At 42.6% G+C, this 26831-nt stretch overlaps 1 protein-coding gene and 1 long non-coding RNA gene across 9 annotated transcripts in view; one reads left to right on the top strand and one right to left on the bottom strand.

Annotated features, from left to right (window-relative positions):
* The window catches only part of LOC105498782 (zinc finger and SCAN domain containing 30), a 38490-nt gene extending 11685 nt beyond the window's left edge, over positions 1-26805 (bottom strand). The window contains exons 1-4 of one of the 7 annotated variants that reach the window (XM_071085444.1): positions 9155-9183; positions 8307-8939; positions 4053-4563; positions 3625-3763 (exon numbers count right to left, since the gene is read on the bottom strand). In XM_071085444.1, coding sequence (XP_070941545.1) covers positions 3625-3763; positions 4053-4460 — 547 coding nt within the window. In that variant the 5' untranslated portion in view covers positions 4461-4563; positions 8307-8939; positions 9155-9183. Of the gene's footprint in view, positions 1-3587; positions 3764-4052; positions 4564-8306; positions 8940-9154; positions 13701-26638 lie in introns of those variants that run through there. The other 6 variants (XM_011771131.3, XM_011771137.3, XM_011771123.3 and 3 more) reach the window with 6 other exon arrangements.
* On the top strand, positions 9882-22577 carry LOC139360035 (uncharacterized). 2 transcript variants are annotated; one of them, XR_011616951.1, is made up of 3 exons: positions 9882-10013; positions 21554-21644; positions 22440-22577. It is a non-coding gene; the product is annotated as an uncharacterized lncRNA (long non-coding RNA). The 2 variants fall into 2 exon arrangements; XR_011616952.1 differs by having other exon boundaries at positions 21554-21741; positions 22440-22566.
* Positions 26806-26831: the final 26 nt, after the last annotated feature.

The raw sequence follows: 26831 nt of genomic DNA, 5'->3' as shown, positions 1-26831 counted from the left end.
CTTTTTTAAAAATTTAAGTTCCGGGATACATGTGCAGGATGTGCAGGTTTGTTACATAGGTAAACATGTGCCATGGTGGTTTGCTGCACCTATCAACCCATCACCTAGGTATTAAGCCCCACATGCATTAGATATTTATCCTGATGCTTTCTCTCCCACCCCCCAGGCCCCAGTGTGTGTTGTTCCCCTCCCTGTTTCCATGTGTTCTCATTGTTCAGCTCCCACTTATAAGTGAGAACACGTGGTGTTTGGTTTTCTGTTCCTGTGTTAGTTTGCTGAGGATAATGGCTTCAGGCTCCATCTATGTCCCTGCAAAGGACATGATCTCATTCCTGTTTATGGCTGCACAGTATTCAATGGCGTATACATACCACATTTTCTTTATCCAGTCTATCACTAGTGGCATTTGAGTTGACTCCATGTCTTTGCTATTGTGAGTAGTGCTGCAATGAACATATGTATGCATGTATCTTTATAATAGGATAATTTATATTCCTTTGAGTATATACCCAGTAATGGGATTGCTGGGTCAAATGGTATTTCTGGTTCTAGGTCTTTGAGGAATTGCCACACTGTCTTCCACAATGGTTGAACTAATTTACATTCCCACCAACACTGTAAAAGTGTTCCTACTTCTCCACAGCATTGCCAGCATCTGTTGTTTCTTGACTTTTTAATAATCGCCATTCTGACTGATGTGAGATTGTTTCTCATTGTGGTCTTGACCTGCATTTCTCTAATGATCAGTGATGTTGAGCTATTTTTTATATTTTTTGGTGTATAAATGTCTTCTTTTGAGGTCTCTGTTCATGTCCTTTGCCCACTTTTTAATGGGGTTTTTTCTTGTAAATTTGTTTAAGTTTCTTATAGATTCTGGATATTAGACCTTTGTCAGATGGACAGATTGCAAAAATTTTCTCCCATTCATAGGTTGTCTCTTCACTTTGATAATAGTTTTTTTTGCTGTGCAGAAGCTCTTTAGTATAATTACATCCCATTTGTCAATTTTTGCTTCTGTTGCAATTGCTTTTGACACTTTCATCATGAAATCTTTGCCCATGCCTATGTCCTGAATAGTATTGCCTAGATTTTTTTCTAGGGATTTTATAGTTTTGGGTTTTACGTTTAAGTCTTTAGTCCATGTTAATTTTTCTATAAGGTGTAAAGGAGGGATCCAGTTTCAATTTTCTGCATATGGCTAGCCAGTTTTCCCAGCACCATTTATCAAATAGGTAATCCTCTCCCCATTGCTTGTTTTTGTCAGGTTTGTCAAATATCAAATGGTTGTAGATGTGCTGTCTTATTTCTCAGACCTCTATTCTGTTCCATTGGTCTATGTGTCTGTTTTTGTACCAGTACCATGCTGTTTGGGTTATAGTAGCCTTGTAGTACAGATTGAAGGCAGGTGGCATGATGCCTCCAGTTTTGTTCTTTTTGCTTAGGATTGTCTTGGCTATAAGGGCTCTTTTTTTTTTCTTTGTTCCATATGAATTTTAAAGTATTTTTTTTTTCTAATTCTATGAAGAATGTCAGTGGTAGTTTAATGGGAATAGCACTGAATCTATAAATAACTTTGGGCAGTATGGCCATTTTCATGATATTGATTCTTCCCATCCATGAGCATGGAATGTTTCTCCATTTGTGTCCTCTCTGATTTCCTTGAGCAGCAGTCTGTAGTTCTTCTTGAAGAGGCCCTTCACTTCCCTTGTTAGCTGTATTCCTAGGTATTTTATTCTCTTTGTAGCAATTGTGAATGGGAGTTAATCATGATTTGGCTCTCTGGTTGTCTACTGTTGTACAGGTGTGCAGTACAGACATAGAGATACAGGAATATCTGTATATAAGAATACCTGTGATTTTTGCACATTAATTTTGTATCCTGAGACTTTGCTGCAATTGCTTCTTGGTTTAAGAAGCTTTGGGGCTGAGATGATAGGGTTTTCTAGACATAGGATCATGTCATCTGCAAACAGAGACAGCTTGATTTCCTTGCGATGAATTTTCAAAACCCGTTTTAATGTAGCACCTGCTTGGTGCAGAAGATACTTAAGAGGGCCTGCTTGGCTAATGGTAGTATCAGGGTATGATGCCTGGGGAAGGTTGGGAGGGAGTTTCCCAGAAGAATTCAATGGATGGATGGTATGGATTCCTTTGGTGAACTGCTGAGGTCCAGTGTCTGGCCCTTGGGCTTATGTCCTCATATACCTAATTATATCATCATACAAAAAATAGATTTATCTCTTGGGGTAGACTCTCATTAACTAAGCCCGTGAAACTCAGTAATAAAAACAGAATGAGAATTAATGAGTAATGTAACCATCACATGGACCAGACTGAACAAATGCATTTTCTTATTACAGCTAAGCTTCATGGGATTAATAAGATTGCTTGGTGAAGACGAAATCAGAAGGGTAGTCAGATGTAACAAAAGATTAATGAGAACAAGCTGGTATGCCTGATATATCTGCTGCCCATAAGGATGATTTTGCCAATAACATAATCAAAGTCCTTTCAGTTCTAATCCCTGGCATCTGTGACAGCTATCAATTTATTGCCTCAGTTTCAAATCTACCCTTCATTGCCCTGTCTGTGATACTGGAATATTTGCCAGCTGGCATGATGTGAGCTTTATCAATAGAGGGGGTTGCAGAGGAACTGGAAGAAAGGGCTTTTCTTCCTGGTTCTGGCATGTTCTTTGTGTTTGTTTCTGTAGCACATGGGACACCCAGCAGTGCACACCCCAGTGAGTTCCAAAGGCCCCATCCCTATGGGTAGCTTCCTAGCAAGTTCTGTACCAGGTCAGCTCCCCATGGGGAGCTTCTACCACTGCAGAGTGTGGCTCCTCAGTGAGTTCCGCTAGCTCAGCACTGCAGTAGCATCTCCATTCAGTGGGCTGTGGCTGTGCCCTCTCCAGCCTGGATCTCAGACCCAGCAGGAAGGGGGAAGTTGTGGCACCTGCCTGCAGATTTGTTCTTACCTTGGATGTTCTGCCTCAGCCCTAGAGACACTCTATATCTGTTATTCCTGTATTCTTTTGAGTTTGACTTTTTGTTATAACACTTAGTAGTTAACAATTCTTAATATTAAACTCTCCCTGTTCAAGCAATTATGTGGTTTCTATTACTGATAAAGTATTCATCTCCATCTTAGGGACTGTCTTGCCAATGAAACCAAAATTAAATAACAGAATATTGAGCTTTGAATATTATGGATATTTAGCCAGGCATGGTGGTGTACAACTGTAGTCCTAGCTACACTGGAGGCTGAGGCAGGAGGATCACTTGAACCCAGGGGTTCAAGGCTGCTGCAGTGAGCTGTGGTTGCACCACTGCACTCTAGCCTGGGTGACAGTGAGATCCCATCTTAAAAAAAAAAAAAGAAAAAGAAAAAAAATAATTTTGGGTATTAGAGAATTTTACTAAAGACTTTAATTCTTAACCCAAAGTTATAAATGATACTGGAATTTCAGATTCTAGGCAGAGCCTAAGGAAGAATATTTCTAGGCAAAGAAGGCTTTCCACAATACTTAGTGATAGCCACAAGTGGCTGTCATTAAGAAAATGAACCGTGCCACAGATAGCTCTCACCTCCATCATCAACCCCAAATGGACTGGGGCTTCTCACCTCTCTCCTGGAAAGCCTGGGACTCCTGAGTCTCACTCTTGCACTGGTTCTCTAAGGGCTGCACCGGGCTATTCAGAGACTTCACTGCTCCTGTGGATGTCACTTCCTGCCAGAACATTTCTTGGTCATGAGTTGTGTCCTAGGAGTAATCAAGTACCAGCACTATCATTCTGAGCATACACAAGCAGAAAACTCCTAGATCAACAGTGCAGGACAGGAAGAATCAAAAACGCATTCAAATGATTAGAGAGAAAAAAACAGGACTTAAGAGCCCTAGTGACTGGAACCCAATGAATGAATAATTAATAACCCAAAAGAAAGAAACTGTATAATTCTCTGAGAGCCGAGTCAATGCCCCAGTCATAATTAGGGCTTCCCCATTAACTTACAATAGATCAAACAAACAAACAAAAGTGTCTACTTCTTACCTGTTGCCTTGGCTCCTCCAGTTCTTTTCCCAGCTCCTCCAGCATGATTACAGCTTCTTCTCCATTCTCTGGCTGATGCTCTCGCACCCAAGCTTGCAGCTCCTCAGGAAGGATGGCCAGGAACTGCTCCAACACCAGCAGCTCCAGGATCTGCTCCTTGGAGTGCACCTCCGGCCTCAACCACTGACAGCAAAGCTCTCGCAGCCGGCTCAGAGCCTCTCGAGGGCCAGTGGAGTCAGAGTAACTAAACTGCCTGAACTTCTGCCGGAATACCTCTTGGCTCCAGGGGTTTCCCTCAAGGCCAAAGTCCTGGCCCAAAACATAATTTTCTTCTTCAACCTTGACAATTAGAAGTCCTTCCTGTTCTTCTGGAGCATGGTAGGCCAAGACTGTGGCCTCTCCTGACATTCTGGGCAGAGATAGTCTGAAAAGGCTGCCCAGGTGAGGCAGGGAGGAGATGGAGATTTGCGTCCGAGAGATTCCTTCTGAATTCCAACTCCTCAGGATGCTCCTGAGGGTAGACAATGGTCACGTTACACAGGGAAAATAGGTACTTGGAATATAAACACAGGTTTTTGAAGCCCAGTTGCCAGGGAGCATACTGCTGTAAAGAAAACTGATTAACAGGGCACTTCCACATAAATGATACATTTAGAGATGACTCAGGATTTTTTCAGGATATGAAAGAAAAATGTTAGTATGGCCAAAATCAATTTGGCCTTTACTAATACTATTAGGAACAACATTAGGGATAATAAAATAGTGCTTGTAGATTATAGAAAGCAAGAAAAACACTACAGTATATGGTTACATCTCAGAAATAACCACCATTTTATTAAGCACCTAGCTGGATACTTAACATAAATTTTATATGCTTTCCCTAACAACTCTATAAGGACAATCAAAATTATGCCGATTTTCCTAACGAGGCTACTGAGTCATAAGTTGACCAAAGACAGCCAGCCAGTGAGCAGCAGAAGTGGGCTCTGCAACCAAAGTTTTTAGCTCTTTCTATTATGCTATGGGGCATCCCAAAAGAAGGGAACTCACACTCAATAACACCTACTATGGGCCAAGCACTTTACAAATACTATTTTACTGGAGCTTGACAATAACACCATGAGGTATTATCACCTCAATTTTACAAATGAGGAAACCAAGGTTCTTAAAAGCCAAGTTTTGTCCAAGACTACAAACTGGTAAATAGCAAAATCAAGACATGAACCCAGGTTGCTCAACTCTACAGTACTTGCTCTTTTTACTTCTTTTTATTACAGAATGGGTTGATGCCCAGGACAATCTTGGTTGACACTAAATTATAAATGATGGCAAAAATGTTAGGAAGGGATCATGGAGAATGGGCAAGGCGAATGTAGAAACAAGGAAAAATTATTCTTGACTTTTAAGTCACAAGGTTCTGAAACAGTACAAAGAAAAATGTATTATTTCAACAAATACTTCAGCATTTACTGTGTGCTAGATAGTGTACTAAAGAGCAGTCTCAGAATTAAAAGATCTGTACCAAAGGACTCTTAGTTTATTATGGGAAAACAACAGGTAAACACAGTGATAAATCCAAGGACGGAGCGAAGTAGGCAAGGTAGCAAAAGGGAAAGATGACTGACCAAGACCAAGGAGAGAGGGATGGGAAGACCTAGAAGGAGATGCCTGGAGGAGACATCTCCCAGAGTTTGAGTGAGCTGAGTGAGATGGAGAGGAAGGTCACTCAGGCAAAGAGAAAACAGGTATGAGAGAATGTGGCCCACTGAGGAAACTGAAGGTAGTTTGGGGAGACCAGACTAATGGTTGTCACTTCTGACTGCTGCTCAAAATCAGCCATGAATCATGAACCTCAAAGCAGACTTCCTGAGTCAGAATCTCCATGGGTCAGGGCCCTGCGCCAGACCCTGGGGTATAGTTAATGAACGGTGAAAGAGGAGGTCTGAGAGGTTGTACTACAGAGTTTGCATTTGATCCGCATGGCCACAGTGATGGCTGGAAGGTCTCTGTGCTCACCCAGAGAGTGGTGTGGAGAAGACATGGGAAGGTGTTTGTTGCAACCATTCAGGAGACAGACAGTGAGAGACTGAGCCACGGGAGGCAAAAGACAAAAAGATGGGAGATTTGACAGGACTTGACACACTGTATAAGGGTTTGGAAGAGAGAGGGGTCAAAGACTCAAGTTTGTGGCTGGCCCTTGTGACTAAAGGATGATGGTGCTATTTGCTGAGGTATTCATTAAGAAAGTCAGGTCTGAGATGCCTACAAAGCAGCATCTCCTAAGCTGTGCTTTGCCAGATATTAATAGATTTTTCATACACATCTAAATGCAAGAAACCTGGGGATATTTCTCCTCTTAATTTTTTTGTGTAAAATACTAGAGACCAAGCGCAGTGGCTTATGCCTGTAATCCCAGCATTTTGGGAAGCCAAAGGCAGGAGAATCACTTGAGTTCAGAAGTTTGAGACCAGCCTGGGCAACATAGTAAGATCCCATCCCCACAAAACATTTAAAAATTAGCCAGGTGTAGTGGCATTCACCTGTGGTCCCAGCTACTCAGGAGGCTGAGTTGGGAGGACTACTTGAGACTGGGAGGTCGAGGCTACAGTAAGCATGATCGCTTTACTGAACTCCAGCCTGACAGAGTGAGACCCCATCCCTATTAAAAAAAAAAACAACTACACACATTTAGTTCTTATTATGTGACAATAGACATTTTTAAAATTTCATATCTTACTCTGAGCAGGGTAATAGGAAAATAAAAGTTTTTAATGAAATTTTGTGACAACCAATGCATTGTCAGATCTGTGCATGGATGTGGACATAGCATTTCTCAAGAGCTACGTCACATTAATGTATGTTCTTCAGTTAGTGACCATTAGTCTATGTTATGTACTTTGCCTTTTAAATTCAATATATGTTATATTATTCAATTTTATTGTAAATATTATGCCTCACCAACTAGTCCTCCATGGGTATGTGGCTGAGGGAGATCTTGGTCATAAAGACTTGACCTCTGCTCCTTCCCCATCTCCTTCACAGGTCCAGCCTCCACTACATCAGTCCATCAGGTGAGCCCTAAGTCCTCTATTGTCACTCTCTACTTTCCTCCTAGGCCACCTCATTCTAACCTTCGGTTACCATCCAGTCTAGACCTCCTATCTGAACTCCTGACCTATTACCCACGGTTCTTCACTCCCACCATAACTACTCTTGAATTTCTCAAAAGGACCTCAAACTCAGCACATGCATAACCAACTCGTGATTCTTCCCACCCTAAACGTACTCCTCTGCCAGGGGTTCCTCTCAAGAAGCAGGAACATCCATTTGGCTGCATAGCCAGAAACGTGGAAGCATTCCTAACATTGTCCTTTCCCCCACCTCCTTCCTTCCTTTAAATCCTGTTGATTTTACTTTCTCTTCAAGAATCTGCTCTTCCCCATCTTGCAACCATCTTCATCCCAGCAACTATCCTGTCACACTGCACAAGAACTCATCAACTGGCTCCCCACATTCACTCAGTCCCCATCAGTCTGTATGCTACATTGTAACCACAGTGATCTTTACAGATTGTAAATCCGATCACATTCTTCTGACCAGTTTTTTAAAAAGTAAAAACAAAAACCTTCTAGCCAACGTGAGCTTAGGTACAGCCCTTCCCTTTGGGAGAAAGTCAGTCCCCAATGCTAGCCCAAGCAACCCAGATGGAAACTCCAGGGTACTTTTGGACAATCCTGACTGTAGCAGCATCACTGCTATTATAATGTATCTGCATTATAATGTAACAGATACTATAATGTATCTGTTTGCTTAATTGTAATAGAAAACGCTGAGGCTTCATTACAGAGTCAGGCCCTGTCTACCAGCTTTAAGTGTCTTATTTCATCTTCAGAGCACTCTATGGTGTAAGTTCAACCGTTCAATTGAAGACGAGAGACGTTATGTAATTTGTTCCAGGTCATGTAGCTTATAAGTGATGTAGTCTGGACTGTTTAGAAACCAAATAATCTGACTCCAGAGTCCTTACTTAGACGCCTACTCTGCTAAAATGCCTTTTTACATCTGGACTCCCCACCAAATCAAAGAGCCCTTCAGAAGAGGGCCTTTGTTTTTCTCACATTTGATATTTGAGTGCCTATTTGTGCAGGTATTTGTGCCAGGTGCTGACCAAAAAGTTACGAACAAGACAGCGTCTTTGCCATTACAGAACTTAAAAACAGTAGAGAGAGGCAGACGTTAAACAGAAAGCATTACCTAATTTAATTGTGACAAAAATTACAAAGGGAAATGCAGAAGGTGTACCGAGAGTGACTGAGAAAGGATCTAACCCAGACTCGGGGAGTCAAGAGGCAGGCCGAGGCCCGTCTCAAAAGCGCTGCGTGAGAAGTGGCAGGAAGGAGCCCACTGGCGCGTGTCAGACTCCTGAGGCTGCAACCCGACACAGGACACGCTGGGTAAGCGCCTGAGGCGTCAGCTGACCGAAAAGGCGGGTGGCTGAGCGGGCAAGTGGAAACGGATGGCGGGATTGACCTACGGAGCGGCGGGCAGGACCCCAGACACAGCCGAGGCCCGGCCTGTGGCCGAGGGGTCGAAGATAGGCGGCGCGGAGGCCTGATGCGGGATAGGGGCGGTTTTGGGAAGCAGCCAGGACCGCCCTGCTAAACCGCCCCACTCACCCTTAGCTCTACCGGCGGCAAGGAGGCACCCACCCCCGGGAGGGAGAGCAATGCCCTGCCGCACGCGCGCCGGAAGTAGGGGCGGGGGACGCCCCTCTAGGAGCCCGGAGGACCGCAGCTCTGTGGCGGGCGCGGATCGGGTCTCGCGGGTAGGGGCGCGGGTCCGGCTCAGACCTGGCGGGGGCATCGCAGAATCCGAACGGTTGACGCGCTGCTGAAAGGGTGGGGAGCATAAGATACATATTAAATATAATTATATATTCGATATATTTTTTTAATATGTAAAAATATACGTATACATCCAAACATATTTTTCCTCGTTCTGTCGCAGGCTGGTATACCATCGAGAAAATACCATCGAGAAAATAAACACCGAGAACCCATGATCTCTACATTCTGAGAGGAAGAGGAGCTGATCACGCTCACCGCAGACATGCTGACTGCGAAGACGAGAGTCCTAGGAGCTGCGGGAGGGCTGGGGCGGGGACGGGTCCTGCCCAGGAATGCCGAGGACGCCAGGTGCTGCGGAGGGGTCCGGGTGGGGTGCGGGGCAGGAGAAGCTTGTAGGAATTTCGTCGTGGACTCTGCCCTCGAGCTGCGCATGGCCGCGTGCTGGATGCTGACACAGGAGGAGGAGCGCCACGGGTTTCCCGCGTAGGAAGCGGCAGGAGCCGAGGCACAGCGGGGCGGGGTTCAGGGCAAGCTCGGAATTGGCCCAACATCTTGGCTGGCCAGAAACTAGGCCAAGGGGCTGGTTAGAGTGAGTTAGGTTGTGGAGAGTGTCAAATACCAGGCTCACGTGTTAGCAATGCATTGAATCATCAGTGCAGGCTATTCACATATACATGGCTAGAACGGTGTTCAGGGCGGTGTCTGTACCGTGTAGAGTGGATTAATGGGCAAAAGAGATGAAAGAATACAGGTGACACATGAATTGAGCAAAATGTAATAATCTGTGAAAATATGATTGAAAATAGGGCAAGGCATGACATCGCCTCCAAGGGAGGTCTTTTGGAAAATAAACGGGATTGTGAAATAGTAACGTTTTGGAATGGGGAAGGAAAAGGAGTTCGAGAAGAGGAACTACTTACAGAGCGCCCAGATGGTTCAAACATCATAAAAGCAGCAGTGTTTCAGGAGAGGGAACAGGTGACTAGCAGATGCTGCAGAGAGCCGAAAGAGGGTGAGAACTAAGCTGATGGTGGAATTAGGGGGAATGACAGAGGAGGGCAAGAGAGAGAGATGTTACCTGTGGACTCTCCTTTCCAGTGGTTCAGAAGAGTTGGTAAGACTGAAAATAGACAATAATCTCTTTTGAGAATTGTGATACTGCAAGAAAGGAAAAAGGATATTGGTTGAACTAAGCAACCGAATTTAAAGTATTCTTTTTTTCAAGGGTAGTGGAGAGCTAATTTCTAGAAAAGAAAAGGTAAAGTTTAGTAGGCACTAGATGGAAGAAAAGAGATACCGCTGATGGGGAGGGAATGAGACCAGATAGGCTGGTGAAGTTGTTTGTTTCAGAAAAGAAGGAAGTGATTTGTTCCTGAATAGGAGGAAAGTGGAGGGTGAGTGAGGACAGAAATACTGCAAGAGAGAAAGGAGAAGTTGAAGATGTTTCTGTCAGATGATTCAGACCACAAAGGTGGTGCAATTGAGCCAGATTTTGAAGAATGTTACGACGGCCAATGACTGGAAGAGACGACTTCAAGTTATGTTCTGTATCTACCATCCAATATGGAAGCCATTAGCCATACATGGCTATGTGTAGGAAAGCAGCCTGTTGCATGACAAGAGTAATGCCATCTTGAAGTGAAACATAATAATAACCAGTGTTTGACTCTTGCATACCAAGGCATTCCCCCAGCAAGGTCAAGAAACAATGCCTATAACATAGATAACCCCTCATAAAGAAACAATATCTGTAGCATAGAAACCCTCTCGTAAAGATCCTGATCTAATTTTCCCACTGGTCAGAGTTTTGCAAGAGGGTCTCAGACATGACCAGCTGCACATGTTTTACCAAAAAAAAAAAAAAGCTTGCTATAGAAAGAATAATTCCCGCAGGGCAGGTATGGGGATCCACCATCTTCAGTCCCTTTGTCCCTACCAAATGTTTCCTTCTGGGAAACTGCATTTGTCAGCTCAGCTCTCTCAACCTCTGGGAGTAGGTTTACATATACTTGCTCACTTGATAGATGGCTGATAGGAACTGAGGAAGTAAAATTTTCATTTCATTGAATTTTAATTAATTTACATTTAAATTGTCACATGGGATTAGTGGTTCCATACTGGACAGTGAAGCTAGCCTATACTGGTTAAAAAGAACCCAATGAGTGAAATGAACAAAGTAAACATTAGCAGTTTCTAATGAAGCAGATAAAATAATGAGTGGCCCCCCCCCAAAAAAAGACTGTAAAATTGTCTTCTATGTAAAAAGCCCATAAGGTTTATATACAGAACATACTCAATTTGTTCATTCCCTAAAAGGATCTAGCAACACACTTTTTAATGTAAGTACTCAATTTCCCCATTTTTAATGAACAGATGAACACCAATATTTGCTAACACTGTGGGGTGGGGAGGGGAGAGTGATATATACCTAAGAAAATTAGCGACTTCATCAATAATAAACATTTCTCTATCATTTATTTATCTTCTTTTAAAAAATGTATTAACATCTGAATAATGCATGGGCTTTAGATAATGAAGTATCAATTTTGGTCAACTAATTTTGACAAATATGTCATATCAATGAAAGATGTTAATAAAGAGAAATGAGTGTGAAGGTATATGGGATGTCTCTGTACTATCTATCTTTGCAATAATAGATAAATTGAATTTTAAAATATCTTAATAAAAAGAAGGCAGGAATAGGGGAACAAGGGAACAGATACCTTGTCTGCCCTTCTTTGCTGTGGGGCTTCAGTAACCTGTTACACTTACACACCATATCCTCTGTATCTCTTATCTGCTCTTTTTCATTTTTGTTTCTCATTTGCATATTTTACCACCTATTTTCCAGATCACTAATTCTTTCTTCAGTGATAATGTACTTTTAAACATATCCCTTGAGTTCTCAATTTCTGTAATTGAATTTTTTAATTCAGAATTTCTTTTTGGTTCAAGTTCATATCCATTATTTTGTTTTATTTTATTTATTTTTTGAGATAGGGTCTCACTCTCTTGCCTACACTGGAGTGGAGTGGCGTGATCTCAGCTCACTGCAACCTCTGCCTCCTAGGCTCAAGCAATTCTCCAGTCTCAGTCTCGCTGGGATTACAGGCGCAGGCCACTACCACCTGAATGATTGTTTACATTTTTAGTAGAGATGGGCTTTCACCATGTTAGCCATGCTGGTCTCAAACTCCTGACCTCAAATGATCCACCTGCCTCGGCCTCCCAAAGTGCTGGGATTACAGGCGTGAGTCACCATGCCCCGCCCATTTTAGAAAGATTTTTATGGTAACACACACATGCCATTAAATTTACCATTTTAACCATTTTTAAGTGTACACTTCTGTATTCGTCCATTTTCACGCTGCTGATAAAGATATACCCGAGACTGGGCAATTTACAAAAGAAAGAGATTTAACTGGACTTACAGTTCCATGTAGCTGGGGAGGTCCACAAACATGGTGGAAGGTGAAAGGCATGTCTCACATGACAACAGCAAGAGGGAGAATGACAGCCAAGCAAAATGTGTTTCCCCTTATCAAACCATCAGATCTCATGAGACTTATTCACTTCCACCAGAACAGTATGGGGGAAATTACCCCCATGATTTAATTCTCTCTCACCGGTTCCCTCCCACAACACATGGGAATTATGGGAGTACAATTCAAGATGAGATCTGGGTGGAGACACGGAGCCAAACCATATCAACTTCAGTGGCATTAAGTGCATTCACAATGTTGTACAACCTTCACAAACATCCATCTCCAGAACTTTTTCATCTTCCCAAACTGAAACTCCATACCAATTAAACAGTGATTCCCCATTTCTGCCTCTCCCGAGCCCCTGGCAACCACCATTCTACTTTCTGTCTCTATAAATCTGATTACTCTTAAGTACCTCAAATAAGTGGGATCATACAATATTTGCCTTTTTGTGACTGGCTTATTTTACTTAATGTCTCCAGGTTTATCCATGTTGTAGTATATGTCAGATTTGTCTTTCTTTTTAGGGCTGAATAATATACCATTGCATGTATATACCACGTTTTATTTATCCATTCATCTGTTAATGGACACTTGGGTGGCTTTGACCTTTTGGCTATTTTGAATAATGCTACTATAAGAGTACCTTTAATCCATTTTTAATTTCTGTATATGGTGTAAGGCAAGAACCCAACTTCATTCCATTGTATGTATCCAGTTTTCCCAGTATCATTTCATGAAAAGGCCACCATTTCCACCATTGAATGGTCTTAGAACCCTTGTTAAAAATCAATTGACCATATGTGTGAGGGTTTACTTCTGAGTGCTCTATTTCATTTGTCTGTATGTCTATTCTTATGCCAGTATCACACTGTTTTTATAATTGTAGCTTAATGAAATCAGGAATTGAAGTCTAATAAGTCATTCTAAAAATAGCTTCTGGTTTTCTGTAAAATTCTTCTCAATCTTGTCTTTTATGTCCCCAAACAGTATTTTAGCCAAATCTAACTATCCTAACATAAGAAACTCCAGTGATTCTACTTCTATCATCAATAGTTTCTGCTGGTTGTTCTTATCTCGTTTGCCAGGTTATCTTTTATCAGGAATTTCCATGAAAAACTGACGTGGAAATAATTTGAAGTTGCTCCTCTTCTTTATTTTATATTATTTTTTGAGATGGAGTCCCGCTTTGTTGCTCAGGCTGGAGTGCAGTGGCGCGATCTCGGCTCACTGCAAGGTCTGCCTCCCACCATTCTCCTGCTTCAGCCTCCTGAGTAGCTGGGACTACAAGCACCTGCCACCATTCCCGGCTTTTTTTTTTTTTTTTTTTTTTGTAGAGACGGGGTTTCACCATGTTAGCCAGGATGGTCTCGATATCTGTCCGCCTCAGCCTCCCAAAGTGCTGGGATTACAGGCGTGAGCCACTGTGCCCGGCCGAAGGTACTCCTAGAAAGAATCATTGTTTGCCTCTGCCATATATCTGGGAGCTCCAGTAATTGTAGGTCATCACAAACCAGTTTTAGGGACTGAGATTTTTCTGGGTCAAGCAGATGACTTGCGGTTGGGCTACAGTCTGTGGAAGGGCTGGTTTACTAGAAGTTCACCTTTATTCCTAGAATATAGTTGCTTTTCGGTATAATTCCAAGTACCAAGGTCCCAACCCTTAGTCTCGGATTCCAACTTTCTTCTCTCTAGTCCTGTGAGGTATCAAAAATGCCATTCAGTACCCTCAGCTGCCTCTTCCAGATAAGCAAATAATCTGAAAGTGAAAGCCCACTAGATGCTTTGGTTCACCTCACTGGACTTAGATCATTTCTTAGATCTTGTTCTAGTATTCTGTACTACCTTGACAGTTCTAATGCCTTTCAGCTGATTTTCATATTTTTTATGGATTTACTGGTTGTCCTTAAGGGAAGTGTGATCCACATTACTCACTCTACCAATAGTGGAAGCTGAGTTCTGTGACTTTAATTTTCCCCTAAAAGATAGTATCTTTTGAAGAATAATAAGTTTTTTATTTTAATGTAGTCCGACTGAACTTTCCTTTTTACATATATTGGGCTTTATTATCTTTTTTAAAGATTTATTTCCCTACTCTGAAGTCATAAATATACTTTCACATATTTTCTTCTACAAATTTTACAAAAGGTTTGCTTTTCTTCCATGTATTTAATATACTTGCTATTTGCTTTGTGTGCAGTTATGAGGCAGAGATCTATAATAACTATTTCTAGATGAATAATTATCCATTAATCACTTACTGAATTGTCCTTCTTATCCACACTGGTTTTCATGCCAGCTCATTCACCTACATTATTCATCTTTGATCCCACATATAGTGTTATGATGGAGATGGCTATAGGCTATTCCATTCATCTATAAAGTTAGCATCATAAGAATGATTAAGAATGCATGAACACTACAAGTCACTCAGTATTGCTTACCAATCTTAGGTTTTTCTAATAAGCTCACCTTTGCACAAAGTTTATTTCAAGCCATCTTCTCAAGCATTATTCTCCTCACCCCTCATTCTTAAATGATGATATAACCTCCTTCTTCCCAATGAATTGGAACATCCTCAGTTTCCCACTAACCTACCTAAGCTTGCACTCATTCTCTCCTATCATCTTAATTAGCATAGGAGAAGGGCCACTCATATCTAAACACTTATTCTTCCACTTGTACCTTGGATCCCATCTCCTTCCCCATCAATCATATGCCATCAACAGTTCATTCTCTTCCTGTGTTATCTACTCTCTCTCCTGGATTCTTCCTGCTATCTTTTACACATTTACACATTACATATCTTTCCTATCTTAAAAATAATCAAGCCACCAACCAAGCAAATAAACCATCCCTAAACTCCACTATTATCCTATTTCTTACTTTCTTTTATTCATAACTGACTTGTTGAAGTTGGTCTATACTGACATTCTCCATTTCCAGATATCCCATTTTCTTCTCATGCTGGTTCTCTTCAAAGTTTGTTTTTTATGAAGAGGTGTTGGATTTTGTCAAATGCTTTTTCTGCATATTTTGTCCTTTATTCTGTTGATATGGATTTGGTTGATTTTTAAACTGATGCTCAGAGGGATCCCTGGGATAAATTCCACTTGATTGTGGTAGAAAATCTTTTTTATATGTTACCAAATTCAGTTTACTAGTATTTTGTTGAGAATAAGAGATAATGGTCTGTAGTTTATGTTTCTTGTGATGTATTTGACTGATTTGGGTATCAAAGTAATACTGGCCTCATGAAATGAGAGGAAGATGTTCCTTCCTCTTGTTTTGGGGCAGGGGAGAGTTTGTAAAGAACTGGTATTAATTCTTCTTTAAATGTTTGGTAGAATTCACCAGTAAAGCCCTTGCACCCATTCTCTCCTATCATCTTAATTAGCATAGGGCTTTTCCTTGTGTGTCTTTTTTTTTTTTAATTACTAACTCAATCTCTTTATTATACATCTATTCACATTTTCTACTTCTTCTTTAGTCAGTTTTCTGTCTCCAGGGCATGTCAGAGACCTTCACAGCAGCTCCTCCCATCACAGGCCTTGGGGCCTAGTAGGAAAAAATGATTTTGTGGGTGGGGCCCAGGGGTCCCCTGCTGTGTGCAGCCTAGGGACTTGTTGCCCTGCGTCCTAGCTGCTCCAGCCAAGGCTGAAAGGGGCCAATGTACAGCTCGGGCTGTGGGTTCAGAGTGCAAGCCCCAAGTCTTGGCAGCTTCCACGTGGTGTTGAGCCTGTGGACACACAGAAGTTAAGAATTGAGGTTTGGGAACCTCTGCCTAGATTTCAGAGGATGTATGAAATGCCTGGGTGTTGAAGCAAAAGTTTGCTGCAGGGTCAGAGCCCTCATGGAGAATCTCTGCTAGAGCAGTGTGGAAGGGAAATGTGGGGTTGGAGTCCCCACACAGAGTCTCCAACGAGGAACTGCCTAGTGGAGCTGTGAGAAGAGGGCCCCTGCCCTCCAGACCCCAGAATGTTAGATCCACTGAAGGCTTGCACCATGCACCTGGAAAAGCTGCAGACACTCAATGCCAGCCTGTGAAAGCAGCCAGGAGGAGTGCTGTACCCTGCAAAGCCATAGAGGCAGAGCTGCCCAAGGCCATGCGAGCCTACCTCTTGCATCAGTGTGCCTTGGATGTGAGACATGAAGTCAAAGGAGATCATTTCAGAGCTTTAAGATTTGACTGCCCTGCCGGGCGCGGTGGCTCAAGCCTGTAATCCCAGCACTTTGGGAGGCCGAGACGGGTGGATCACGAGGTCAGGAGATCGAGACCATCCTGGCTAATACGGTGAAACCCCGTCTCTACTAAAAAATACAAAAACTAGCTGGGCGAGGTGGCGGGCGCCTTAGTCCCAGCTACTCGGGAGGCTGAGGCAGGAGAATGGCGGGAACCCGGGAGGCGGAGCTTGCAGTGAGCTGAGATCCGGCCACTGCACTGCAGCCGGGGTGACAGAGCGAGACTCCGTCTCAAAAAAAAAAAAAAAAAAAAAAAAAAAGATTTGACTGCCCTGATGGATTTCAGACTTGCACAGGGCCTGTACCCACTTTGTTTTGGCCAATTTTTCCCATTTGGAATAGGTGTATTTACTCAGTGCCTGTATCCCCATCATATCCAGGAAGTAAGTAACTTGCTTTTGATTTTACAGGCTCACAGGCAGAAGGGATTTGCTTTGTTTCAGACTTTGGATTTGGACTTTTGGGTTAATGCTGGAATGAGCTAAGACTTTGGGGGACTGTTGGAAAGGCATGATCATGTTTTGAAATGTGAGGACATGAGATTTGGGAAGGGCCAGGGGCAAAATGATATGATTTGCCTGTGCCCCCACCCAAATCTCATCTTGAATTTTAGGTCCCACAATCCCCATGTGTCATGGGAGGGACCCAGTGGGAGGTAATTGAATCATGGAGGCAGCTACCTCCATGTTGTTCTTATGACAGTGAGTTCTCACGAGATTTATGGTTTTATAAGGGGCTTTTCCCCTTTTGCTTGGCACTTCTCCTTCTTACCACCATGTGAAGAAGGACATGTTTGCTTCCCCTTCTGCCATGATTGTAAGTTTCTCGAAGCCTCCCCAGCCATGCTGAACTGTGAGCCAATTAAACCTCTTTCCTTTATAAATTACCCAGTCTTGGGTATATCTTTATTAGCAGCATGAGAGCAAACTAATACAGTAGGCTTGTGTATCTAGGTTTGTGTATGTATACTCTATGATGTTCACACAAAGATGAAAGCACCTAATGATGCATTTATCAGAATGTATCCCTAGCATCAAGCAAAAGATGACTGTACTTCCTTCCTTCTGCTGTTTTGTTGCTGTTTTTAAATTTGCTCTCATTTTTAAAGTTTCTTAAGGTGGAAGCTTAGGTTTAGATCATTTTTTTTCTTTTCTAATATAGACATATTAAAGCTACAAAATTTCCTCTAACCATTACTTTTGCAGCATCCCATAAAATATTTTATGTTGTACTTCACTTTTATTCAGTTTAAAGAACTTTCTAATTTATCTTATGATTTCTTCTTTGGATCATGGGTTATTTATATTATGTTATTTAATTTCCAAATATTTGTGGAGTTCTCAAATTGTGCTGACTCAATATGCCCTCTGGGTCAGTGGAATCCTCACTGTCCCCAACCTCTTGGTCTATAGAGACCCAACTGGTCCTAGCTTCTGGACTCTTAAGAGGCCTCACTGGTCCCTGAGCCACCCTCAGCTGAGGTGGCCCTGCCATCTCTGCCCTTGGTAGTGTCCCCATCCTCTGGGTACCCCATTTCCTGCTTTTAGAATACCAGAAGTTGGACAGCTTTTCTTCTTTTCATCCTGTCTCTGTCATCTTCAAAATTAGCAGTGTTTCTGGGGATAGCATTGTCACAATTCTTGTTAGTTTTCCATAGATTTTAAGAGAATCCATACGATTAGGCACAAGGATTCTCTATAGATCCTTCCTGGATAACCCAATTTCTATCCTGGAGTCTGCTGAAATAGTTAATTGGATCCACAAGTCACACCTAATTGCTTCACCAAAACATTCGTCCCAGTGCTGTCTCCAGAGCATGCTATCTGAGATAGGCTGAGAAATTTCCAAATCATCAAATGATTTTTGCTTAACAGTTTCCTCCTCAGTGTATCTCTTTCCTCTCATATTTTACCATAAGAAGGAAGGAAAAGACAAGCTACACCTTCTACCCGTTGCTTGGAAATATCCTCAGCTAAACACTCAAGTTCATTAGTTACTTGTGTTCTACTTTCCACCCAATAGCACAGCATGATTCAGCCACATTTCCGCCACTTCTAACAAGGATTGCTTGTTCTCTAGTTTCTAATACATGTTCCTTCTTTCATCTGAGATCTCACCAGAAGTATCTTTAATGTTCATTATTTCTAGCAGCATTCTCTTCATGGCAATATATGTGTTCTCTAAAATGTAACTTTCTCTACTGTCCTCTTTACTTCTTTCTGAGCCCTTACCAGAATCACCTTTAATCCTCCTATTTCTACAATCTCTTCAAGGCTTTTTCTATTAAGAATTTCAAAACTCTTCCAGCTCAATCACTTACTCAATTCCAAAGCCACATCTATATTTTTAGATATTTGTACATAGCACCCCACTTCTTGTACCACAAACAAGATGGCATAATACAATAGAAATGTATTCTCTCATAGTCTGGAGGTTAGAAGTGCAAGATCAAGGTGCCATCAGGGCCATACTCTCTCTGAAGGCTCTAGGGAAGTGTCTGTTCCATCCCATTGTCTGAGCTTCAGGTTGCTGGCAACCATTGGCATTCTTTGCCTTTTGGATGCATTACTCCAATCTCTGCCTCCATCATCACATGCATTCTCCTCTCTGTCTCCTCTGTGTCTGAATTTGCCTATGTTATAAGAACACCAGTCACTGGATTAGGGCCCACTCTAATCCTTTATGACCTTAACTTGATTATATCTGCAAAGGCCCTGTCTTAGGTCATTCAGGTTGCTATAACAAAAATATCATAGCCTGAGTAGCTTAAAAACAACATAAATTTATTTCTCATAGTACTGGGGGCTGAAAAGTCCAAGATCAAGGCACTGACAGATTTGGTGTCTGGAGAGGGTCTGCTTCCTGGTTCATAGACAGCCATCTTCTCACTGTGTCCTCATATGGCAGAAAGCCTTGGAGTGCTCCAAGTCCTATTTCATAAAGACAATTAATTCCACTCATAAAGGCTCTGCCCTTATAACCTAATTACCTCCCATAGGCCCACGTCCAAATACTATCACATAAGGAGTTACAATTTAATATATGAATTTTTGGGGGACATAACATTCAGCCTACAGCAGACCCTATTTTCAAGTAAAGTTACATTCACAGGTAATGGAGGTTAGGGCTTGAACCTATCTTTTAGGGGGATACAATTCAATCCACAACAATGTGATAAGTATAAACCAAGATTTATTTAAACCACTGTGGGCCAGAAGCAGTGGCTCATGCCTGTAATCCCAGCACTTTGGGAGGCTGAGGTGGGTAGACTGATTGAGCCCAGGAGTTCAAGACCACCCTGGGCAACATAGTGAGACTCCGTCTCTACAAAAAAGTAGAAAAATTAGCCAGTCATGGTGGCATGCACCTATATTCCCAGACACTTAGGAGGTTGAGGTAGGAGGATCACTTAAGCCTAGGAGGTTGAGGCTGCAGTGAGCTGTGATCACACCACTGCACTCCAGCCTGGGTAACACAGTGATACCTTGTCTAAAAAAAAAAAAAAAAATAGAGAGGGACAGAGAAGGTAACCACCATTTATAAAAAGAGAGAGAGAGAGAGACAGGTGGAGAGACAGACATAGAAGGCAAGCAACACTTATTGAAGAAAGAAAGAAAACACACACACACACACAAAACACCATGACATGCCTTTCAGTTACTTAACAGATAAAGATTTTTCAAGGTGAGGCCAATGACCTCACTGATTAAAAACAAAGGGAATTATCTGACCTGAACTGAACTTTAAAGATCTTGGGGAATTATAGTATTTCTTGACACAAGGCCAGTCACTTCTGTCAAAGTGAACCTTGGGAACTGTGATTATACTGGCCATTATTTTCTTTTCTGAATCAGAGTTTTCAGCACTGGTTCTGATTTTCAGGAAGTCAGTGTGAACCAGACACGCACACTGACATGTGAAAGATGTCTTATTACCCATAATTTAAAGATCTTATTCACAACAAACATGTTAATACTTGTTAATATTTATTTCAGCAGCAGTCTACTTGTTAATATGAGCAAAAGGCAAGTTAATTTTTAATGTGGCTTCACAATTTTGACTTCCTTTTTTTTTCCAGAACTGGAAATTGATTTTTAAACTGAAATCCCTTCCTTGTGAAAACTGTTGCATAGTCTAACTATCAAAGAAAATTAATTTCCAATACAATACATGATAAGCAAAAGTCCACATGTAGGTCTTTATGTTCATTTCTCTGAGGAAGAAGTTTGCAGTTTTCATCCTTTTTAAAATAAATTTACTGTCTCAAAAAGATTGAGAACCACTGCTCTAGAACGTATACCTAAGTTAGACATATGTTAATACATATGTTTGTTTGACCTAGTTTCCCCCAAGTGAAATGAGAAATAGAATTCAGGTAGAATATTGGTGGTGGCCTATCAGTTTCATTCTTGAAAATTTATATCACTCCCCATGCCTGTATTATCACTCCTAATCTCTCTGGAAACCCTTCATTTCCATTTACTTACGGACCATAGTTGGCTCTAGATTTGTTTTGGCCAGTCCAGCAAACAAACTCCAAGTTAGCTCATCAAACTCACACACAGAAAGCAACATCTCTGGCAAGACTCCACAAAGCTACAAATCTAACATAATCAGAAAGAATGGTTTGGCTTCCTTGGTCAAACACCCAGAAAATCTACATCCATATCATCACTTTTGGGCAAAAGGTTAACAAAACACTTTACCTTTGTATATGAGAATTAACCTTTGGTTAATTTTCTCATTCTGTTTTATTGAAAACTTATTCATATGTCAATTATGTTACCCAACAATACTGTTTATGGTAAAAATGATTCCTGGTTACCAAAAGAATTATAAATGAACTATAAATACTGACTATAATGGATACTATAACTTTGGGCCTCCCTGAGTATACTGACTCGTGTAATTGGCATGTCTCTTGTAGAAATTCTAGAAGCTATGTCCATGGAGTTGTTATAAGACATATTAGCTCCTGTGGAAGTTTCTAATCCAGATGCATCCCACAGCTGCCCAGTGTAAGTCTCATCTCCTTGCATCTGAGCTGTCATCAACTCGGAATGGGAAGGCCAAAAAAAAAAAAAAAAAAAAGCCTGGATGCTTATGTAAAACACTGTGAGTACCACTTCCACAGAAGAGGAGTAGGTGCTGCCTGCTGGTCAGTTGTGGGTTCTGTCCTATCCTTCTAAGTGAATCTGATGCCAAGGGTGATCTGCAGTAGTCTTGAAGGTCTAAAAGTCTAGTTGAATTCAAGAAGAACATTCTGGGGGGCAATGATATACACCCAGCTTCTTTTGGAAACTACTCAAAATTTATGTTTCTTCCTTCTCTCATCTTCTTATCATCTAACACAATATGTGGTAATAGTTAACTATATATGTCAGTATTTAAGTTATAGGACATGAAAGAAGGAGTGTTATCAGCTAGGAGCAGAATGAATGCCATTCATGGGCCAAAAAAAGACTATTTTCCTCTTTTGGGAAATGGTTAACATGTTAATAGTTATGTGATAGTAGTGTTATGTAACGTGGAAGCACAACTTCATTATCATCATAATTTGGAGAATTAAAGCATGGCTCAAAGAAACATGTATGGTACTAAGTTGACAAGGGGCAGACCATGATGCTTTTATAATGTGTCATCTTGCCTAGAGTGCACTAGTTTTCCTAGGATTATTTTATGTTTACAGTTTGGGTGGGCCAAAAAGGCAATTTTTGGGAGATGTGTAATGTGGAAAGGAAATAGTAGCCATTTGTAATTCACATACGTTGTTGCTGACTGGTGACTCACTTAACTGACTCATTTTGTTGCAGCTTGGCCTGCAACTACTCTACCATCCTCTAGATCCTCCTTCAGCTTCTCCAACTCCTGGCCTATGTATGTGTTTTTATGACAAACAGTCCCAGCTTCTGAAGGATACCCTCACCATCAAGCTCAAAGGCAACAAGAACTAACATGGATTTCAGTCCATTTTCATGAGGTTCAAGTTTGTACTTGTGACTTCCAGGCTGACCCTGACTTCTTCCATTTTACTTCCATCTTCCTTTCTGACTACTCTGCCAACATCAAATTCCAGCATCAGACACAACAGCATTATAAGACTGCCTAACCAGCTCTCATAATTGTGCAAGCCAATTCTCTTTAACGAATCCATATATACATGTACATATATTTAATTACTTGTGTGTTTCTGGTTGAACACTGACTATCAGGGATAAAGAAGGTCATTTCATCATGAAAAAGGGGTCAATCAAGAGGCATAACAGGCTGGGCATGGTTGGTCACACCTGTAATCCCAGCACTTTGGAAGGCCGAGGCAGCCAGATCACCTGAAGTCAGGAGTTTGAGACCAGCCTGGCCAACATGGTGAGACCCCGTCTCTACTAAAAAAACAAATACAAAAATTAGCTAGATGTGGTGGCACGCACCTGTAGCCCCAGCTACACTGGAAGCTGAGGCACAAGAATAGCTTGAACCCATGGGGTGGAGGTTGCAGTGAGATCATGCCAGTGTGTCACAGGATACTTTGGGTGTTGCATTTCTGGTCAGAAACCCCTGTGGCCAGTGGTACCTTTGCCTGAGTTTTGCTTGGGCCCACTGGGATTGTTCTGCCCACTCAGGCTGTGCTTGGCTAATGCTACCAGCCTGGATCTCACCCCTGCCAAAGGCGAGCCAGCTGTGGAGTAGCAAGGGGTGTGTGAGAAAGAGAGTGTGGGGTCTGGCCACTGCACACAGTCAGGCACGCTGGCTGCAGCAGGGTGGGCAGCTCCAGGTGCTACTATGGGACCTGGCTCACTGTGAGGCTGTGACTGGACTAAGTACACCGCAGTGGTGCCCAGAAGCTTGGAGACTCCAGGAAGTGCAGGGCCCCAAAGGGAGTCACAGTTCTGGCTCAGGAGCTTCCTGGTCTGGGCTCCCCGAAGGGCCACAGCTCTTCTCTCCTCTTTGCCTGCAATGTGGTGAGCAAGGGGCATGTTTCAGCCCTGTTTGTGTTATAGCTCTTTCAGCCCCACTATTCAGCAGGTCTCAAGTTTTTGTCCTGCATCCAGAAAGAATGAGGTAGGCAGACAAGTGGAGGCTGAGCAAAGTGAAGAGGAGCTTTACTGAGAAGGAAGAGCTTTACTGAGCAACAGGATAGCTCAGAGGAGACCCTGGAGTGGGCAGCTCCTTTCTGCAGGCAAGACATCCTGTTGTCTCTGCAGCTCTCAGCAGAAAGAAGGCCCTGGAGTGGGTAGCTCCACTCTGCTGGCAGCTTGTCCCATCATCTCTGCAGCTCTCAGCAAAGAGGAGGCCCTGAAGTGGGTAGCTCCTCTCTGCAGGTTGGTCCTCCTGTTGTCTCTGCAGCTCTCAGCAGAAAAGAGGCCCTGGAGTAGGTAGCTCCCCTCTGCTGGCAGGTCTTCTCCCCAAGTCTGGCTGAGTCCAGGGACTTTTACGGGCCTCAGAGAGGAAGAAGTGCATGCTGATTGGTCCATGGGCAGATCCAAGAAAAAGCACCACCAGTTCCCTCTCCAGTCAGGGGGACTGGTGGCCTGGTCATTAGGCTTCAGGCCTTCCCTGGGGACTTGCCCCTTTCTGCCCCAGAGCATGTCGCCTCCTACTGCTTTCTATGGTGCCCAGGCTGTTTGTGGGAAGAAGCACCTGCAGGCCAATGCCAAACTGCCCTCGGCCTCCCTCCTATGTTTGTCAGCACCCAAAGTCTGGAGGGGGCTGAGGCAGCAGGGGAATGGCCTGTCAGTACTGCCTCAAGTATGCGCACAACTGGCTGGGCTGCAACAGCACCCTGGCTCAGCCCCAACCTTGCTCCTAGATGGAAGCAGTCACCATGAGCAGGGCGAGGCCAGGCAGCAGAAGCAGATACCTCTAAGCCTGCTGAGGTGGGGGTGCCTTCCCAGGCCCATAGCGTGCAGAGATATCCAGGTTGGTCCACAGCCACAAGTTGGGTGGCTACAGCTGCACAAAGGAGGTGGGGGGATGCAGGCGGGGCTCCTGCCTGCTCCCAGCCTCCAAGAACATGGTCTGTAGCAAGGACTCGGGTGGCTGCAGTTGGACCTGGGAGGGTGGGGCTCCTGCCTGCTCCCGGTCTCCAAGAACACAGGGAGGCTCAGCCAGCAGCCATCACTTGGGCAGTTGCAGCTATGCCCGGGGAGTTCCCACCCACCAACTTGGAAGGAGCTGGGCTCCTGCTTGACCCCATTCCCTCTGGCTCTGTGAAGCTCACAGCACGGGCAGAGCCTCCCGGCTGCAGCCAGCATCTTGGCAGTGGCCACTCCAGATGGTCCAGATGGCCCACCATTGCCATCAACAACACTCCAGCCTGGGCAACAGAGTGAGAGACTCCATCTCAAAGAGAAAAAGGAAAAGGAATAATAATTCTAAACATTTATGCAAATTGTGAGCTTCAAAATACATAAAATTAAAACTGATAGAATCACAAGGAGAATAGACAAAAAAACCACAATTATTGACAGAGAATTCAATACTCATCTTTCAATAATTACTTTTAAAATTAGTAGAAAATCAGCAAAGCATATAGTAAACTTCAGTAATACCATTAATCAACTAACAATAATCAAATAGTCGACCCAACGGCAGCAGAATATATTAATATATCCTTCTCAAATGTGCATGGAACATTTATGAAGACAGACCATGTTTGGGGCCATTAACGAGTCTCAATAGATTTTAAAGAATTCAAGTCATACACAGTATGTTCTTTGACCACAATAAAATTAAATTAGAAAGAAATATCAGAAAAATCTCTAGAAACCCCCCAAATATTTAGAAACTGAAAAAATCCAAGTTCAAAGTATTCTGAACTGAATGAAGACAAAAACACAACACATCAGAATTTGTGAGATGCTGCTAAGGCTGTACTTAGGGGAAAATTTATAGCACCGAAGTTCTATAACACAAAATAAGAAATATCACAAATCAGAGACCTCAACTTCCACTTAAAGTAACCAGAAAAAAAGAAAAAGGCAAATTAAACCCAAAGCAAGGAGAAAAAAGGAAATAAAAGGGGGAGAGTGGAAATTAATAGACCAGAAAATGAAAGACAATTTTTAAATAAATGGAAAGCTGGTTCTCTGTAAAGATAAAAATGACAAACCTCTGGCCTATCTGACAAGGGCAAATGGGAGAAGATACAAATTACTAAGAGCAAGAATGAAAGAGGTAACATCACTGTAGATTCAACAGATACAAAAAGGACAAAGTAATATTATAAACAACTTTATGCCAACTTATACAAAATTGGCTGATTCTTTAAATGATACAAAATACTAAAGCTTACCCTAGAAGAAATATATAACCTGAATAGCACCATATCTATTAAAGAAACTGAATTTGTTAAAGTCTGGAGGGGGCTGAGGCAGCAGCTACCACTTAGCCACCCACTATTTTCTGAAATCTCTTCTTTCCCCACCGGACAGGTTAATCCAAGTCACACGTCTCATTGCTCTCAAACCAGAAATGAGATCCTAACTTCTCATTTCCTAAGATATTTATATGAACACAGCAATATCCTTTCCTACCCTGATTACCCCGCACCCTCCATTTCGGGTCCTTCTCACCCTGATCAATGAGAATTGTTCTAGGAAGCAAACCTTAAATAGACCTCGTACCCTTTCTAGATTGCAAAGTAGATAAAAATCCAACTTTCCGTTAATTCAGGGATTAATTACTGAGCATCACTTATTTCTTGCGCATTGGTTCTCAAAATGTGGTCCCAGGATCAACAGCTTCAGGATCACCTGAGAATCTGAGCTGCCACCGCCCCCTCCCCCACGACTAAATCAGCAAGTCCGGAGTTGTGGGGCAGAAGTCAGTATTTTAACAAGGCCTCCAGGTGATTCTGATGCGCGCCACTCTTCTGGGGGTGTAAAAAACCAGAGAGGACAGGAAGAAAGTTAGAATTAAAGCATACCTACGAGTCAGACAAGCTTCAGGGGGAGGGGCGGTTATTTAAAAAACGATAACTAATTAAGAACTTGTATGTAGTAAGAAAACCTACCCTGCCCCAGAGAGCTTTCCCGAAAGATAACGGATTCCGACATTCACCTCAAGAACCGGCAGACAGAGCAGCAAGGGATGTGTCGCTGGCCAAGCAGGTCCCTGGCTAAGGCACTGCTAGGGACAGCTCGCGGGTTTTCGGGGGTTAATTCTCGGCAACCCTCCCTCACCCGATGCCCAGTCGCCGCCCTGCG

This window comes from Macaca nemestrina, chromosome 19 (assembly GCF_043159975.1).
Source record: "Macaca nemestrina isolate mMacNem1 chromosome 19, mMacNem.hap1, whole genome shotgun sequence".
Taxonomy (NCBI): Eukaryota; Metazoa; Chordata; class Mammalia; order Primates; family Cercopithecidae; genus Macaca; species Macaca nemestrina.
Note: the sequence above shows the minus strand (reverse complement) of the source record. Positions and strands in the feature narration are given on the sequence as shown.